This window comes from Danaus plexippus (assembly GCF_018135715.1).
Source record: "Danaus plexippus chromosome 3 unlocalized genomic scaffold, MEX_DaPlex mxdp_30, whole genome shotgun sequence".
Lineage (NCBI taxonomy): Eukaryota > Metazoa > Arthropoda > Insecta > Lepidoptera > Nymphalidae > Danaus > Danaus plexippus.
Genome location: NW_026869845.1, coordinates 2282310 through 2300327, shown reverse-complemented (window position 1 = coordinate 2300327; position 18018 = coordinate 2282310). Strand labels below are relative to the sequence as shown.

The following is an 18018-nucleotide window of genomic DNA, read 5'->3' as shown; positions in this document are numbered from 1 at the left end:
TTGATGATATTACGAAAGAAATTAGATTATTTTTTTTTTAATATTTGTTTACCGAAAACTTAGAGAAATAATGTTTAATATTATTGTACAAAGATTTCTTCTCTTTTATAAAGAATCAACATGTTGGTGTCTTTTCAGGAAAGTATAAGAGTGGAAGTATATTTTCTTGTAAGACTGTAATTCTTTGAGAGATAAAACCATTGTTTCACAACATACAACAATCTTGTAACGTTTATTATATGTTGCGCCTTACCCAAGTCGCTCTGAGGACAAATAACACATAGATATCTAGAATGTATAAAATATCTGTTAATTCTTGATCAAAGGGCTCACAGTCAATGAGAAAACGGTTTCAAACAGTTTATACTATAATTATTGAAACTTTTTGAGAATACTATGTATTTCAATTAAAAGGGAATCTATCGTTTTTAATACTATTTCAGTTACGTTAGTGCCGCTACAGACGGACTGGTGCCTAAAGGATACATTATCGTGAGTCTGTTTGTATAATCTATAATACAGATTGTCCAAGACTTTTCTATAAGCTATTAGGAGGGTATCAGATTTATATATATACATCTGTAGTATCTATTTAATAAAAATAAAATACCACAACAGATAGTATTTTAACAACTAATAGTTAAACTCAATTTAAAGAACATTTTTAACATAAAACGGAAGCTTTGTTACAGGATGAAATTAATGTCGTAAAAGCTATAATACAAGTTGTTATTCAACAGGTATTAACCCTGATCCACAGTGACCGATGTCCGTCAGATCGTAAATTATAGCAGAGTTCGAGCCGCGGACTACGGAAAACTGCTTTTAACTGGATAGCGATAAAACGATTTCCCTAATGGACGAAGCCTGAACTAAAATACGGGGAGGTGAAAGAGTTATTACATACCTTGGAATTTTATCCGTTTCTAAATATTGTGAAGTAAATTGCAGTTTTCAGATCATGACAACAGTCAACAATAAATTGTCACGATAGAGTTAACTACGTAACTGAATTAAAAAAATATTAATTATAGTAAAAAAAAAAACTAACAATTCTAACAAAAAAAAAGGACGACACATTACAAATGTGAAAGAGAATATAATATTGATTCAGAACTTTCAATACGAATGTAAAACTTTTATGTGAGACATCATTAATGAATTCGTAATGGAATACAAATGTACAGATATTTTTTGGTTAATGCATATATAATTGGAGGGTGTAACGGAGGCTGTCGTTAAAAATTAACGGTAGCTCTTTGATGGTAAATCAATAGCTTGTTGGAGTAAAACTGTCTGAAATGAGAAAGCCTGTACACTGTAAGAGTATTACAGTATTAAGTCGGATTTCTGACGTTATCACACACACATATATACATTAGTTTCAATTTAAATAATAAACACTTCTGTTTTTACAAACATTTTAGTAAGCACCATTAATTATAATTAAGTTTACAGGGGCTACTTTCGAGTTTTAAATCAACGATAAAATTTAATCAGTACATAAAACAATATTAATAAAAATCTTTATATACAATCTTCTTTTATTTTACAGCCAATAAAAATACTAGTGCTGTATTATGAAATATTTATCGTTTTATTTTTATCACCGTAATACCCTAATTAAAATATCTCAACAAAATTACGATCATTATTTTTAAGAGGCTTAGAAAATCCGCTCAATATTCTCATCAAATTATAAGTTGTTATTATTACATTATTTTATATATTTGAAGATAAAATTACTTGTAGAGACATTGGTAGAGTTAAAATTTATATAAGTCATAAATGGCTAGTTATTCAACAATAAACTTATGTTTCAAGTAAGCGAAACGGGGTTAAATCAAGGACGCTCGTTAATTTTAAGTATAAGTCACCCCAGTTTGTCTGAACCATCGTAAATATATCGCGTTATAATTACCTTTAATCGACGTTGCACACGCATTAAGGAATCAAGGTGTCACAGATAGAGTCAGGGTTGTGGAAACATTAATAAAAATTTTCGCGAATTTATAACGGTTGAAGTGATTGATTTTATAATAGCATAAACCATTTTTCTTAAGGCTTTTCTACATTCGTGTTTCATTCTTAAGGCTATTTTAATTAATTTATCAAACAGCGATATATACTCATATTATTTCACTATCAGAAACATTAATCTATCTATACATATTTATTTAATCTAATTGCATAGAAATATATTGGTTTTTAAATATATATGTATTCTACATTAGGGACTCGACCGGCTGCTCCCGATAAATAACGCCAAAGGGTTCTACGACGTTTCCCGCCTAATGCCGTCCCCGCACGCGACGCTCAGATGACTGAGTATTTTGCAATGGTCGTGTAAACTAGCTATAATACTTTGGAAGTTCTGATAACATTTTATGTCATAATACTATACTATTGTAAAGGGTTAAATAATAGTCGTTTACTTTTATAAGTTCATATTTAGAGTTTATACATTTTGTTCATTTTCACATGTTCACCTCATACTTGAGAAATTCATTACGATAATTAATACTTTATTAGACGTTGTTATTAAGTATTACTTATTATATAAACTTATTAAAACATGTGATAACATAAAATAAACAAACCGTCTTTAATAATGGTAAATTATATAAGGTATTAAAATATTTTTTCATGAAATTCAGAAACTTCTTCTTAATTTAAAAGTAAGAAAGTCTATAAAAAATATAATGAATATTTACTACCGGCCCTTTTCATTCAGTACTGAAAACTCCACGGGAATGTTTTTACGCAAGGGGATGTGGCTTTTATAGTAGGTCTGTAAATAATTCTTAATTGGTTCAACCTAACTAATTGAACGCTTTAAGGAAAGAAAAGCCGCGATTTCACTTTATTGCAACAAGCACGTTAAAAAATTCCCTACTTAAGTATGGAGAATTTATATAAACAACAGCCGCGTTTATAAAATTGGTCTCCGTATTGATTATACATTTTTTATAACACTTTGCCATTGTGATTAGAAGCTACATTATGTGAATTGTAAAATAATAGGAAGATATATAAAAAATATTACTATAATATGTAAAGAAACGAAATGATTTTATGCCCGTCACGAATAAAGAATTAAAGACAAAATTCAAGTCAATATAAGTAATAGAGGGTTGAGGGTGCTAGAACCAGACAAAGAAGTGTCATAGTAATTGCCTGTTAAAGAGATTTGAATAAGGAAACAGTGAGACAGTGTTATGCGATAGGAAGTGACATTGGCGTAGGAAATACTCCACCATCCCTCTATTAGCTTTCCAATCCTAATTCGGGATGGTCTAAGACTTAAAATCCATCCAAATTCCTAGTTCGTAATCAAGTCTCGTGATCAACTTCATTTTCACCCGACCTAACAAACCATGTTGACCACAATTAACCAAACTTCTATTATTTAGTACTTTATTATCAGGAAAAGGAAACTTAAATTTTCGTCCCATTTTATGATTACATACCCATATTTATAATCGGTTCATTATTTTGAACTGATCAGAAGAAATTTAGTGATTTATTTAGAAAAACAATAATACGATTATTATGAAGGTGAATATAAAATTTTAATTAATTTAATTTACGTTTCTTTTATACTAAAACTAAATAACCCATAATAAACGTCAAGTTTATAGTATACAAGTTAACGGAGAGCGTTTACGTCAACATATCACTTTATCCTCGGAGCGTGTCTGCTCGGATCGATGCCAATACGTCTTATATTGCGGATATTCAGAAAATCTATTGGAGAAATGTGATGAGATGATACATAAAGCAACAATTTACTATTTTATATGCATAGAGTATCAAATAATTTACTTTATTTTGTAAATATAATTAATATTTAATGTAATATAATTTGACAAGGAGCAAGATAACTTTGTTGCTTTAACGTCACTTTCCGAGTTACTTAGTTTGTTACAGAGTAAGCTTGTTCGCTTGACCGGGAAGATAATGACGCTTTTATGCATTTGGTACCTCGTAAAATACGTTCACTAATATTGGGAAATAATTTATTTTCGCTTGAAATATGAACCTGCAAGATATATATTCCAATAAAATAATAATAGGAATAATCTTCTAAATAAACAAGCTACTATCGGAATCCATAAATGCAATTTTAGAATAAAATCATTAAATATTTTCACGACTTTTTATATCGCTAATATATAGAAACCTTTTGTACTACCAATATATTTAACTTCTCACAGAATCACTTCGTCTTCTAACGTAATCAGGTGTAAAGACAATTAAGAGATAAAATTCAGGTCCGGATCCCTTCAGAGAATCGTTTTCCCAATACCTTATTTTTATTGCTTGGACAAAACATTATCTCAGTCAACCTCAGGGTCAGTCACGTTCGAATTTTATTTGACAATTTACAATTGTAAGGGTCTCGTTTTAATATGACATCCAATTATGGATCGCGTTTAAATAAAAAATCAAAATGATTTTCGTTCATCAATAAATAATGCTTATTGAATAATTCATATGTTTATAACAAAATGTATCAACAACGTTATATTAATAAAACGCTTTTCAACATACAGAATATTTCATAAGCTATTGAATGAGGTATTTCCTCTAAGCATTGGTTTTCAGTGGAACGATTTTATTGGCGTTGTCTAGGACCTTCATCTCGAATTCTCTACGGCACGTGTTTCAATTTAAAGTTAAAACTCTATTTAATGCGGAAGTATTTATGGTTGACGGAGTTCATTTATGCTCATATGAAACAAGAATGTTATCACTTTTATAATGTCTATCCTTATTCATTATGTTATATCCTTCCATTAGTTTTAGGTTTTTGTTTATTTTTTCCTAACGCATGCTCAGAAAATGTATATAAAAATTTATTAAATGAATAACAATAATTTAATTAGATAAGTCCATGTCCATCACAATATCAACAGCATTTTTAATGTAAAACAATCAAAAGGTATAAAAACCATCGAAGTCTGTAACAGTCGATATCTAGTTTCACATTGATGTTGGCAATAAGTTGATGAGTCAAGAGCGATCTAGCGCTGGGGACCAATAAATTGCGTGGACAATTTGTTTAATCAAAAACAAATGTACGTACGTCCCCCATCCGTAACTTGATACTTTATTTTTGTTTGTATCAAATTAGGTTTGTTTTGTTTGATTTGTTGCTTCAATTGTTGATTGTATTTACTCTTTTTTTTTTTTGTTATCGACAACCCAGTTGTGTAACCTTGCATTTTTATGTCAATTATGTTCATGACGTTAATCAATTTAAACCAGTAATTTAAATATCGATATACGAAACAATTAAAGTTATATCAATGTTACCTTGGCTCTAATTAAACTTCAAACCGTGTAATGGCGCTCTGTTATAATATAGGGTACTAAATTTCTCACAGTAGAAGATTAAAAACTAGAAAAAATAGTACACAGTAATCAGAAAATGTGTAAACATTATTTTAAAAGAAACCACGTCTTTGTAGCGGGCACTTAGAAAATGACTCGAGAAGATGGTGCGAGACGATTAAACTGCACAAGTGAAACGAAGTAATTGCGTTTCCTATTGGCTTTTATTCAATGCTTTTGTTAACAAAACGGGCATGATTGGTTGAAATTGCTGTACAATGAGCTGCGTCTTTAAAGATGAATTGAGCTTAACCGGATCTTTGATAAATATTATCTTTCGTTACTTTGAGTTTCATATCGTGATAAAAGCACGAAATATCGAAGACTTTCATTTATATTTTATTCTATAATGTAACAGCGCTAACAGTTTGAAAATAGTTTTGTGTTAGCTAATACACACACACGCTCTTATTGAAAACCGTCGTACAGAGATAGTATGAAGCCTTTTTATTAAAAACACTCCATGTATAAAAGTAACTTTTAAATAAATCAATCATTACGAATTATGTTTAAAATACTACATGAAAAATTTAAGAAAACAGATCGTTTTCTGTTATAGCAAAGAAATGCATAACAGAACACACAATTTAAACTACCGTCAATATATGTATGTATTTTTGGGAGGGTATATGTTCGTATTGTTATTCGTCTCACGGCGTCCTGGTCACGTCTGCATCCAATAATTCTACTCTGACTCATCTCGCAATTTTCACTTGAGAATATCAAATAATCCGTATAAAATTATAACGCGGTTGAGAATTAAGTAATTATCGGCTAACTTGTTTATTTTGTGGTTTAATTGGAAAATTTCAATGAATAATTATATTAAGAAGTTCTAGAAACTGTGGAGTTTTCATATATTATATGCTTTTATAAGATTAATTAAATAAAGTGCTGATATTTTATCATATCAGATCAACACGATTGTACAAATTATAATTATTGAGACAAAAATTGTTCTAAATATCAAAATATGTCTTTGTTATTTTTAAGAACATAAAATTTAAAATAAATTCAAAGGAATTCGAATTATTGTATTAAATTTCACTTACAATTATAATAAAAATAGGATATTTCACCATAATGTATTATGAGCATTCCTTGCCGCATATTATTTAAACTAATAACAATTGAAAAAGTAAAACATTATCAAAAACTAATAATTCATTAAAACTGAAAGCTAACAGGTATTTGTGTATTAATGTTGTCATTGATAGCATATATTTTCACTGTATTTGAATATAAATATATGACTTCTACACAAAAAGTCGCCGGTATAAATTGATATACAAGATAAGGTTTGACGCCGTCCGTTGCACGCTACGGTATAGAAATAAAAAAAGTATGATAAAAACTACCATGAATAATATGATATTTGCCATGACTCAAGTAAAAACCATCCATTATATTTTCTATCTATCCAATCAGTACGCTATCATATTCGTACGTAAATTAAAAATAATTAACCGCAAACAATATTGTTTGGACACTCCTTTATTTGAATTAAACTTTTATATACATTTCAGTCAATATTTTTTCATTCATTTTTTCCGTTATAATTTACAACATTTTCTCAAAATGTATATAGAACAAATGGTCCAACGTAATGTCATAAAACAAACAATAAACCCCCAGAAAGATTCTGGCCCATTTCAAATGACGTAAGGGAGGACCGGGAAAGTTAAAGAAACACACATAAATATCCCAAACGTACGCTGTTCCAACAACAAATCCACCATGTGCTCCAAATTTAATAACACCAACCATAAATATTTCTGACAACATGAAAACATAATTAAACACTTCACTATCACCGTATCACGTCTTCTCTAACACTTTCACTAAAACTTTTCACACTGTATATCATTCCTTATTCTCGTATAAAGTTTTAACAGCACTAATTAAGTTCAAGCGTACATCAAGTATAAGGCAGACTACACACTCTCATAGCGAATTTGGGGGATAGACCGGCGTGAGGTCACGGTGTGACGGCGTGGGCGCGAACAGCGCACTGCCGCCCTTGTCGGAAAAACAACCAGCCTCCGAGCCTCCCCGCCCCACCGAATGCGCACTTGCAGTTATTTACCTTTTGAAAGTCTAGCCTCATAAGTCTATTAACCTATTTACGTCGGTGTTAAATACCACGTTGGTAGTTTTCGATTACTGAAAACGTGACACATTTATTAACAAACAAAAAGTGATAAATTCAATTCATAATATGCGAAGAAGTGAAAAAATACAGGTTGTTTTTATGCCACAATGAATATGTTTTTGAAGTTAATGCATGAACGAAATCGAATTTTCAAGGCTAGTGAAGTTTATTTAAAATTCGATGTATTGAATGCCGCAATATGAAAACGAAAAGCCATTGAATACTTTTCATACGTTATGTGTAAAAAATATATGTAAGCTGCCTTCAATATTATGTAGCTACTGGATTTATGTGATAAGACATTAATTTAAATTAATGAAAACTGTAAATTGTCAAGAAACATCGAACACTAATGCAATTATTATCTTTCGTCGACACCTACATACGTATATATTACGAATATACAAAAACAATTAAACTATGAGTAATATAAAAAACTAGAAAAACATAGCAACACGTTAGAATGAAGAATTAAAAAGCCACAGGAAATAAAGGGTTTCCTGCTGCTTTTCCATTACTGCGTTGTGTTGGAAATGATTAAGTATGAGTATTTCTAATTAGCCGCAGAGAATACCACACAATACTTTTTCATTTACTCGTTTTGTATTACCTCATAAAGAAGGTTTTATTATAATTGTTAACACAAAACGCTAGTGATTTCTATCCATAATACAGGCACAGTTACAATATAAGCAGCCATAGTTCTAGCAATGGATACGTGGACAGTCACGTAGCCGGATAACTAAAATTGACAACGCACAAAAGAGGGCAAGGAATAGGCTTTGATCTCGTTTAGGAACTTTATAAAGGCTTTGTTGTTGATAGAGACCCCCGGGTCAGATGTAAGGTTTGCTTAATATTATATTCTTTAAAAAAATGTGATAACAATAATATCAGAATTAAACTAAATGAAATTTATTTTGGTACGATAACCATCATGTTAATAACATTCAATATGTAAAATATTCTCTCAAGGGCTTTGATGTTATGTTCCGAACGTTGTAAACAGAAAACGTATACTAGTTGCAAACGCTAATATTATCACCCTAGCTGACTTGCGTTTTGCATTAATGGACTCTGTACATCCTGTTGGTACTTTAATGGTAGCAAATTGTTTCTCTACATTCCTTCATTTTTTATACGAGCTATACAAAATTAGATCAGTCATCATACATGAGTTCATAATAATATTTTAATAGCAGAAGAGATTGCGTCATCGTTTTAATTGAGGCACTTAAAAAAAATGAGTATTGGTATCTTAAAAAAATAATTATTACTTAATTTTTACATAAAGTTAAAAAAAAATAATCAGAAATATTGATTATATAGTAGGAATGACGCCGTATGCCAACTCTTTACGTATGATAGTAATCTTTATTATGTTTAAATTATTGCAGGTGTCTCTCAATTTCCATATCCTGTGAGATTACGGACGGTAATCCCATTACGCTGCTACTATTATAGAATAATATGGCAATAATAACAGGACAGGATATGGTTAAGACATATTCTGTCGCGTTACGTCATTGCTATTAAATTTCTAAAGAGTTTCTTTTAATTTATACCTTATTTCATGTATTTAGGTTCTCGCAATAATAGAATGTATTTAAACATTCTTGTTTACTTAAAAAAAATTTTTTAAATTACTAGAGATAATTAGTTTGGCACGATAAAATATTATTATTCTTTTTTCCATTCTAATGTTACCGTTAATTTTTTTGAAATTAAAACATACGTCAGACATAAATTGCTTCAAGTCATATTTTTAAAACTTAAATACGCTCTAAAGGAAATCTTAATATTATTGTTACAAATATTCTCAACACAATCGGATGTATTGGGAGATGCAAGTGTTTAATGTGAGCACTTTCTGTGGGGCACCACCCTAAAGGTTAACATAGAATATAAAGTTGGGTCGTTCTACAAAAATGTCACTAAACATTATTTCTTTATCGAATTGATAATTTTAACTTTGTGGTAATTTTTTTAATCTATCAACATTTAAATTACTGTAGTTTATGTACCAAATATCACAAATCACGGTTGTTTAAATGAAAACTAGTAAATGAGAATAACTGCGATTTCTAATTAATATTACAGTGAAAATTTTACGAACGAAAGAAATAAAATAATTTTTTTTACGTTCCTACGAATTCGTCAGACCATAGTAATATAGTGGAACAGTGTCACAGGCGTGGTGCCGTGATCATAAATTGCTCGGTTTGATGAAGGCGCTGCAGTGGGCGCCCGCCCTCAGTGCATCGATGCATTGCTATACTCAGGGTGTTCTCTAAATAGAATTGTTTTATTTAATTTTCTTGAAATATAAATTTTCAATACATATTACAATAGTTATTTAAAACATTTTTTAAAATGTAGATATAATTCTTTTTTTACGATTAGAAAATAACTATAACATATAAAGAACTAATAATTTTATTTATTTATATTTTGATAGTACTACATTTATATATTATTATTATTATTATGCTATATATATATAAATTCTATTTTTATAAAAAGGACAACCTGTATCATTATGCCCATCTACTTACGGGATTACTATTGTAAGAAGGGGATCTAATAATTCCGTTCTATAGAAAGTGTTCCAAAACTTTTGTTACTCAAGATTAAGAAAGTTTTTTAAATTGAGAAATTTATTGAGAACTTCGGAGTAGTTTCTGAATTCCTTTACACTATTCGATAAATTTGCTTTATTGTACGGACCTTACCTAAACGATTTGACAGAAAAAAATTATAAAAAAAAAAAATTGCAAATACGTAAGAAGAATTCCTTTCCAGGGCTAAAAAGTAATCTTTTAAATTATTTAAAACAATGCAAAAAACAGTAAAAAAAATTATCTCTTCTTTAATATTAATATGGACCTAGTAGCATATATTGTAGTATATTTTGGGAAGCTTTGGTTTATCGTGTGAATAATTGCAGTGAGCAATGCTAGGATTTGATGAAAGAAATCGAGAAACTTTAGAGGGCTGAGTCACCTCGGGCTGTCAAGCTTGGATATTAGTTCGTTAATAAATAGCTTCCACAAAAACCATCTTCTAGAAGCATTCACAGATTCCAGAATTTTTATTTTATTATTTATTATTATTTTATGCTTTATAAAAGCAGCGTAAAGGAAGTATTAATAGAAATCTGTTTATTAAATGAAACTAGTGTTATTCGGATTTACTACGCGGATTTTCTTATTTAAAAACTACATAATCCCGACGTTTCGGTTACTTTGCAGCAACAATACTTTGGTTACTGACAATACTTTGGGACATACTGTTTATAAGAAACCCACACATACAGACAGGTACCTCAATGGTTACTCACACCACCACCCTATCCAGTTAGCTACCGTTGGCAAATCTTTGTTACAGAGAGCCCAACATCTTTGTGATGCTGACCACCTAGAGGCCGAGCTGCAGCATGTAAAACATGCTCTCACCATCAACAACCTGCCCGTGCCTCGCCAGCATCGCAAGAACCACCTGAAGCCACCCACAGTTGAACGACAACCTGCGATACCACCATATGTGAAGGGAGTTACTGACAGAATAGGCAACATCTTGAAGAAGGTTTCCATTAAAACTATTTACAAACCACAGAAGAAAGTGAGCCAATTCTTGAGACCAATCAAGAGTAACATTCCTTTGCAACAAGCGGGTGTATACAAACTCGATTGTGACTGTGGCTTGTCATACATTGGACAGACGAAGAGGAGCATCGGTACTAGGGTTAAAGAACACATCTCAGACATCAAAAACAGGCGCGCGTCGAAGTCAGCAGTGTGTGAACACACAATGGACAAACCAGGCCACTACATTCGGTTTGATAAACCTCAAATCCTCGCTCGGGAAGACAAGTATATACCGAGATTAATTCGCGAGGCTATTGAAATTAAAAAACATCCCAATTTCAATACAGAAGATGGCTGGAATCTATCAAACACCTGGGACCCCGTTCTTAAAAATATAAAATCCCATGTCCGTAACCACACCGCAGGACCTCAAGACACCGTGAGCGCATTCTGCCGGCATCCAAAGCGGTACGCCAGAAAATTAAGAAATCGATGGCGGTAGATGATAAATAACAAGGACCAACTGACAGATATTCACACCTCGTCTGCCCGTGATCACGGTTGCTGCAAAGTAACCGAAACGTCGGGATTATGTAGTTTTTAAATAATAAAATCCGCGTAGTAAATCCGAATAACACTAGTTTCATTTAAATGAATACTCGCGAAAATCTTAGATCTCATTATCTGTTTATTAACTAACAATTTAATTAAAAATAATAAATATAATATTATTTAAAGAAATTTAGATATCTTTATGGAATTCGGTTGACTATATGAAAGTTAAGTAACGAGTTCTTCTATTATAGAATTTTATTGAGGAACTCATTTGTTTAAGAACTTGAGCTGCCGAAATACTGAAAAAAAATCAAATAGCCTTCTTCTGATCAAGTCACAAAACAACACAAAAACGTTCAAATGTGTGACAATACATGACATTATGTAATGTTATTGTGAATTAAGTAATTGAATGTTGCAGTTTGATATAAAATTATATCAAATATCATGTAACGTATAAAGTAGCTTGTTAACGGATATATGCGTTCAATGACCATTTGTCGCAATTAACAGACGAAAGTTAATCTACCGCCCCGCGTCGCGACGCCCTAAATCACTGGCAAGCGGCCTGCAGTTGATAGGTAACAAGGATACATTTTGAACTCTCAGTTAAAAACAATACGACAACCGCGTCGCTACATTGTTTCGGTTTTGTAACGTATGCTCTGCATTCAGAAAATTGCGCAGTTTGTATTTCCAGCGGTTTATCTGCAGAACCTGTTTTAAAGCCTCGTAAACGAATATCACAGTTAGCAAAAACATTTCTTCAGATCATATTTCCAAGTCATTAAACATTATCGTCTCGATAAGACGGAGTGATTTATTATTAAAGTTTACTTATTGTATACATGTGGGTAATCGATGTTGTCAGTGATATTAGATGTTAAAAAACATTTTTATTTCCCAATCAACTTTATAGTTATTAAGTAATTTATTGGTATATATAAGGTAATTGTACGCTCTGTATGAACATGTGTAATCATTCAAATTGTTAGTCCCAGAATACATAATACATTATACAACTATACAAACCTAACGTATAAAAGTTTTAACTGGGATTTGCTTCAAGACAGAAACAATGTACAGTGCTTGGTGAAGCATTACCTTGTAAATTTCCGAACAACTAAAACTTTAACTATTTTGATGTAGTCATACAGAAAAGATTCCGAATTACAAAAGGTAATGGAAAAATTGTTTTAGGATTTATTTACAAGAGATAAATATGACGTTATATTATTATATAAATAAAATAACATATAAATACAGAGACATTATGAATGGATCACATTAATATTAGTCCGTATATCTTCTCTGCTTATGCTGATAACTATCTTAGTATTTCCAATGCAGTTAATAGATTAAAGCTGTTTATGCATAATCGTATTAATTTTTGGCGCTTGTGCTTTAATAGATTTACTTCTTTGCCTCCCATTAAAAGGGATAGCGATTTTTTTATTTTATTTTTATTGCTCGCAAACGTTGTATGCTCGCAACATAATGCGGATGTAACATTTATTTCATTATATTGACATTATGTCGAATGTCCCCAATGTATTTTATCAAATACATGAACTATGTATAATAAGCTCTCATTAGAATACTATTTAATAACCAACCAGCGCTACTGATTTTGTCTAATTTTGTCAGCTTTTTTACCTGCACTAAACTAAAGCGTGAGCCATAGACCAGTCACATTCTAAATAATAAACTGATATCATCTTCTAATTCTATTTTTAAAATATCTGCTTCTAGTAAAATGTCTATTCTTCATTAAAACACGGAAATAATTCTACTTACGTGCAATATATGGTTCAAACTTAAAGCATCTATTTGCTTGATATAGGTATTAGCACAATTAGAACCGAAAAATCTCATACCTGCAATTAAATTACCGAGAAACTATTTTTTTATGATGAGTAATATTTATCATTATACATTAAATTTTATAGTTGCTGTTTGTCTAATTCTTCAGATTTTCAACAAGAATTTTTTGTTTATTTTATTTACTTTAAGATTTATCTATAACTCTCCCCAGAAACGCTTTGGTTCGGCAGTTCTTCGGGCGATTTTATATTCATTGTTACATATTAGGCAACATACAAAAACATTTAGAACAAGTAATTAATCAATGAAAGTTAATCAAGTTATTTTCCGCATTCTCTGGAAAAGAGAGACGTGAACAAGAAATAAAATAAGGAGATTTTATTTCCTGTCCACGTTAATTTCAATCAGTTGTAAGTGGGAACTTGGGAGACAATAGAATGTTGTGTATTTTTATAATATTACTCTAACTTTTTGTTACCAATTTGTAATATAGTATGTGCAAAGAAATAAGTTAAACACAATTTATTTTTGTAGGTTGAATAAGTTGTGCCCTCTGTTTGATTGATTCGTAATCAATACAAACTTTATTGCCGCTACTCACTACTAGATGGCACACTTATAGAACAATTAAAGCTTTATTCAACGATTCAACTTTTAATTTTTTCTTTTATTAAGTAATTTAAAAAAGTCACATACAACATTTTATCAACAGAAAAGCTTTTTTAAACAGTTTGGAAATCGAAACTGAAGAAAAGGCCTGACTGCATGTTTTAATTTAAGAAATAATAGTAGCCATTGCATTAAGGTTTTGCGGCAAAATTTAGTTTAAGCCTTGCATCATATTATACACATGACAATATATAGCAATATTCTGAATAAGTTCATATGAATGACAAATTTTTAGTGCCATTTGATACATATTATTTTTTCCTTAATTTGCCCTCTTTTTAAACACTTCAAAGACTTTATTGGTTTCATCTGTGGGCGTTAAACTAATTTGAAAACGGTTCTATTCTTATTAGTAAGAAATGTCTTTTATAAAATGTTATTGTTTGAGATTGAAGATAAAAAATCTCTTCCAAATGAAATATCACTTTTAACGTGAATATGTCATATTGCGTAAGAAAAATAACGTTCTACGTTATACTCTTTCATAGTTGTTATTTCTCGATAACATTTATAGCACTGCTAAAACACACGGCTAAACTCTTTTCATTAATGCTATTTATTAAGTGTACACATAGATATACTTCAGTAATGGAAAATGTTGTATAATTTAAACACCGTAAAAAGCGTTTAAAAGATGTTTTCCAACATTTTAAATTGCTTTCCCTGAATTTTTTCTCAAGCCCGGTTATATCGCGGAACACAAAGGCTCTCACGGCCCTTAAGGTTTATCTTTCGGAAAATTTGAATTCGGATTAAAAGGGCCTCTGAAATCTATGTAAACTGCGTTAATTCAAGCGCTCGTGAAATTGCTATCTGTTTACTGTTTTGAGTAGACTTAACAGAGCAAGCGTTTTCAATTTCTGTGCTTTATTTAACATTCATTTCATCCGGAAACATTATGCAATCATTATGTTTTTAAATCTAACGAGCTGTTCCAATGAACTTCGTATTTACTTTTCTTTTAATTATTGTAATGTTAGTAATTTTTTACTTTTTATAATAAACAAAGTGCTTATTTGTATGTTATTGATTCAAGTACACAAGCATTGACTCTGCAGTATGTATTTCTAAAAAAAATTTTTGTCACTTCATAAATAAACGAGAAGTGTGTCACTGTTTGTGTTTGAGTCACGCTCTGAAAAGCTCGACAAAGACCCAAAGGCATAGAGCAGAAAATTCGATTTTCTGGCCCGCGCCTCCTTAATGCGCGGTCCGCACGCCCAACCCTTCTCTTAATCAAATCAACTAAGCCAATCTCCGTCACATAGACAAACCGACCATATATTATCAGGCCCTAATGTAGTGCTGAACAATATATCACGGAACAAAATTCGAGTTTCACTTAAGTCTTTGAACTTTAATAAAAATACTGAAAGTTTAATATTTAGAAATCCATTATTTAAAATACCATAGAGCAGTATTTCAAAGTCAATGAGTTTTACTTTAATTTGATAGTAAATGAAAATATATTTATAGTACGGGTCAATAGCAAGAGAAGCATAATATTGCTGTTTACCAGATACGTATAACTTTGTTTTCCATCAAACAAAAAACGGAAGATGAAATCACAACAGGATCACAAAATCAAAACAAGACAAAGGCCGTTGAACCGGTAAACAAAGTCAATAAGTGAAGTTCTTTCCACAATAATCTCAAAGTCACCAATGTGGGGGTGGCATTTTCCAGATGTTGCAATGTGGGTCGTGGCTGATAAATGGCAGCGAGCTCTGGGGAATATCGTATCTACGAAATAATGGCCTCCTATCTCCAAAATAAAGGATTGGCTTTGTATATACTGCATGAATCCCGCAAACGTAGTGCTATAAATGAAAACTATAGGACTTAGCAATATGTTATTGTTTTTTTCCCTGAATAACAGTGAAACACGATTTCAGCTTTTAATAGGTTTATTATGAAGTTTAAATAAATAGAATATTATTTCATTAATGCTACTAAATATTTGTCTGATATACGTAAATGATAAACACTTGACACTTCCTATTGACCTGAAAGGGTAATTTAATAGAACATCATGAGAAGTAAGCGAGAACCTCTGTACCACATTAATAAAGGTGAATGCGTTGGCTAATGTGTCGTTATGGGCCGTCCTGAAAAATTTCGTCTCACCCCAATAAAGCTATTGCCAAACGAAAAACAGCCTTATATATAATGAGTTAACATATAAATCTCGCTATACACGCTTTCGCAAAATCGCATTACGCATAGCACTATACAGCCTGAAGTTTCAGGTCGTTTCATCTATCGAGCCTCTCTTTGATTTTGATCTCTATTTGTATAATATTAAGATAATTTTTCAGTTTACCGCTCTTTCGACCAACTGGTACAGCGATGTAGCGAAAGTGATGACTATGCGGTTAAATATATTTAACAAAATTATGATTAAAAGTAGTAAATATTCCAATATTTAAAAAGTCCCGATAAATCTTGTTAACCAAACAGAATTCGTATTAGAACATAAATATTACTTATAAAATTACAATCGACTTCGTAACTATATATGTACATTTATAGAATGAATGCTGTGTAACATTTGTCCTATGCCAGGGTAAGACTTATTTGTAGTGTATACAGAGGGTTCACCTTGTATAAAGCTATCTGTAGTGTATGAATTATTACAAATGCCATATAACAATGATTGAGGATCACGCAAACCAATTAGTGCAAATGTAATAAATACCTGTATTGTTTCATCATAGGAGAAGCTGCGGGCAGACACCGCAAAGCTCATCTCACCGCCGCCTGCGCGTTTGCGGCGACTGCATCTAAAATTTATAATTGAATATATTTATTCAATTGTTATTATCTTAATAAGCATTTTTATGTCAAACTTAAATATACAATAGCGTTGGTTAAATATTTTTTCGATATTTTGTTTTTCGAAGTGTTACCATTGCACTGATATTCTTATCAATTTCGTGGATTATTTTGCTCGTTATAATATTGAATAATACTAAAAACAAAAAAAAAAGTTCGGTGAAATACAAATTTAGAATAGAAATTGAACAAGAAACAAATTACACAATTGCTTTTATTGACAGTTGTACAAAAAAAACTCAACAGGAACGGTTAGAAGCCATACAAGTGAGTGCAAATTAAACAGAGGCAGATGTCAGTTCAAAGTTGCTGAAAGTCGGAGGGCTCATGAATAATTAAAACGAGGCGATAACTCAGCCGGGGCGAGTCGCGGTCTGCGGAGTAACACTTCGACGAAACGTTTTTTATGACTTAATTAGTTACAACTCTGAGTGTTGCCATTCGCAGTTTTAAATATCATTTAGTTATTTTATTTTTTATTATCATTTGCAAATCAATTTCAACTATATCCAAAAAAATATTCCTTTAATGATGGTATTGTTTAAAAAAATGATGTGTTTTTATTTACGTAAACTATTAATAAAATTAAAAATAGAAACCTTGAATTATTTGTGTAAAAAATATCTTTCCATAAAATTACTTGATTATAAATAGAACAAGAAACACATGGTAAAGTTAAATGTGAGTAAGCGCAAGAGCCCAAGAGGAAGTTTACGATTTACGATTATTGTCCAAATAATTATCCCAACATGCCTGCGATGTTAAGAAGGTTAATGTGATATACATTAAATTAAGGTAATTTAAAACATGTTATTAAATGATCTCTAAGATTTTAATATAACAGAACACAATCTCTTTTATATGGCTGGTTTCAAATAAATGACTGCTGGAACACCTTATCAGTTAAACTTCAATTGGAGTCCTAACAAAATAGCTGCGACATATTTTCGCGCTATCAAAAACTGATATGATCCATTAAAAACATGTAATCTTATCCTG

The 18018-nt window shown here is 31.0% G+C and overlaps 1 protein-coding gene across 1 annotated transcript in view; it reads right to left on the bottom strand.

Annotated features, from left to right (window-relative positions):
• Nucleotides 1–16962, bottom strand: part of LOC116779750 (protein sickie) — a 142949-nt gene extending 125987 nt beyond the window's left edge. Inside the window, exon 1 of the mRNA XM_061526875.1 lies at nt 16883–16962. Coding sequence (XP_061382859.1) covers nt 16883–16933 — 51 coding nt within the window. The 5' untranslated portion in view covers nt 16934–16962. The remainder of the gene's footprint in view (nt 1–16882) is intronic.
• Nucleotides 16963–18018: the final 1056 nt, after the last annotated feature.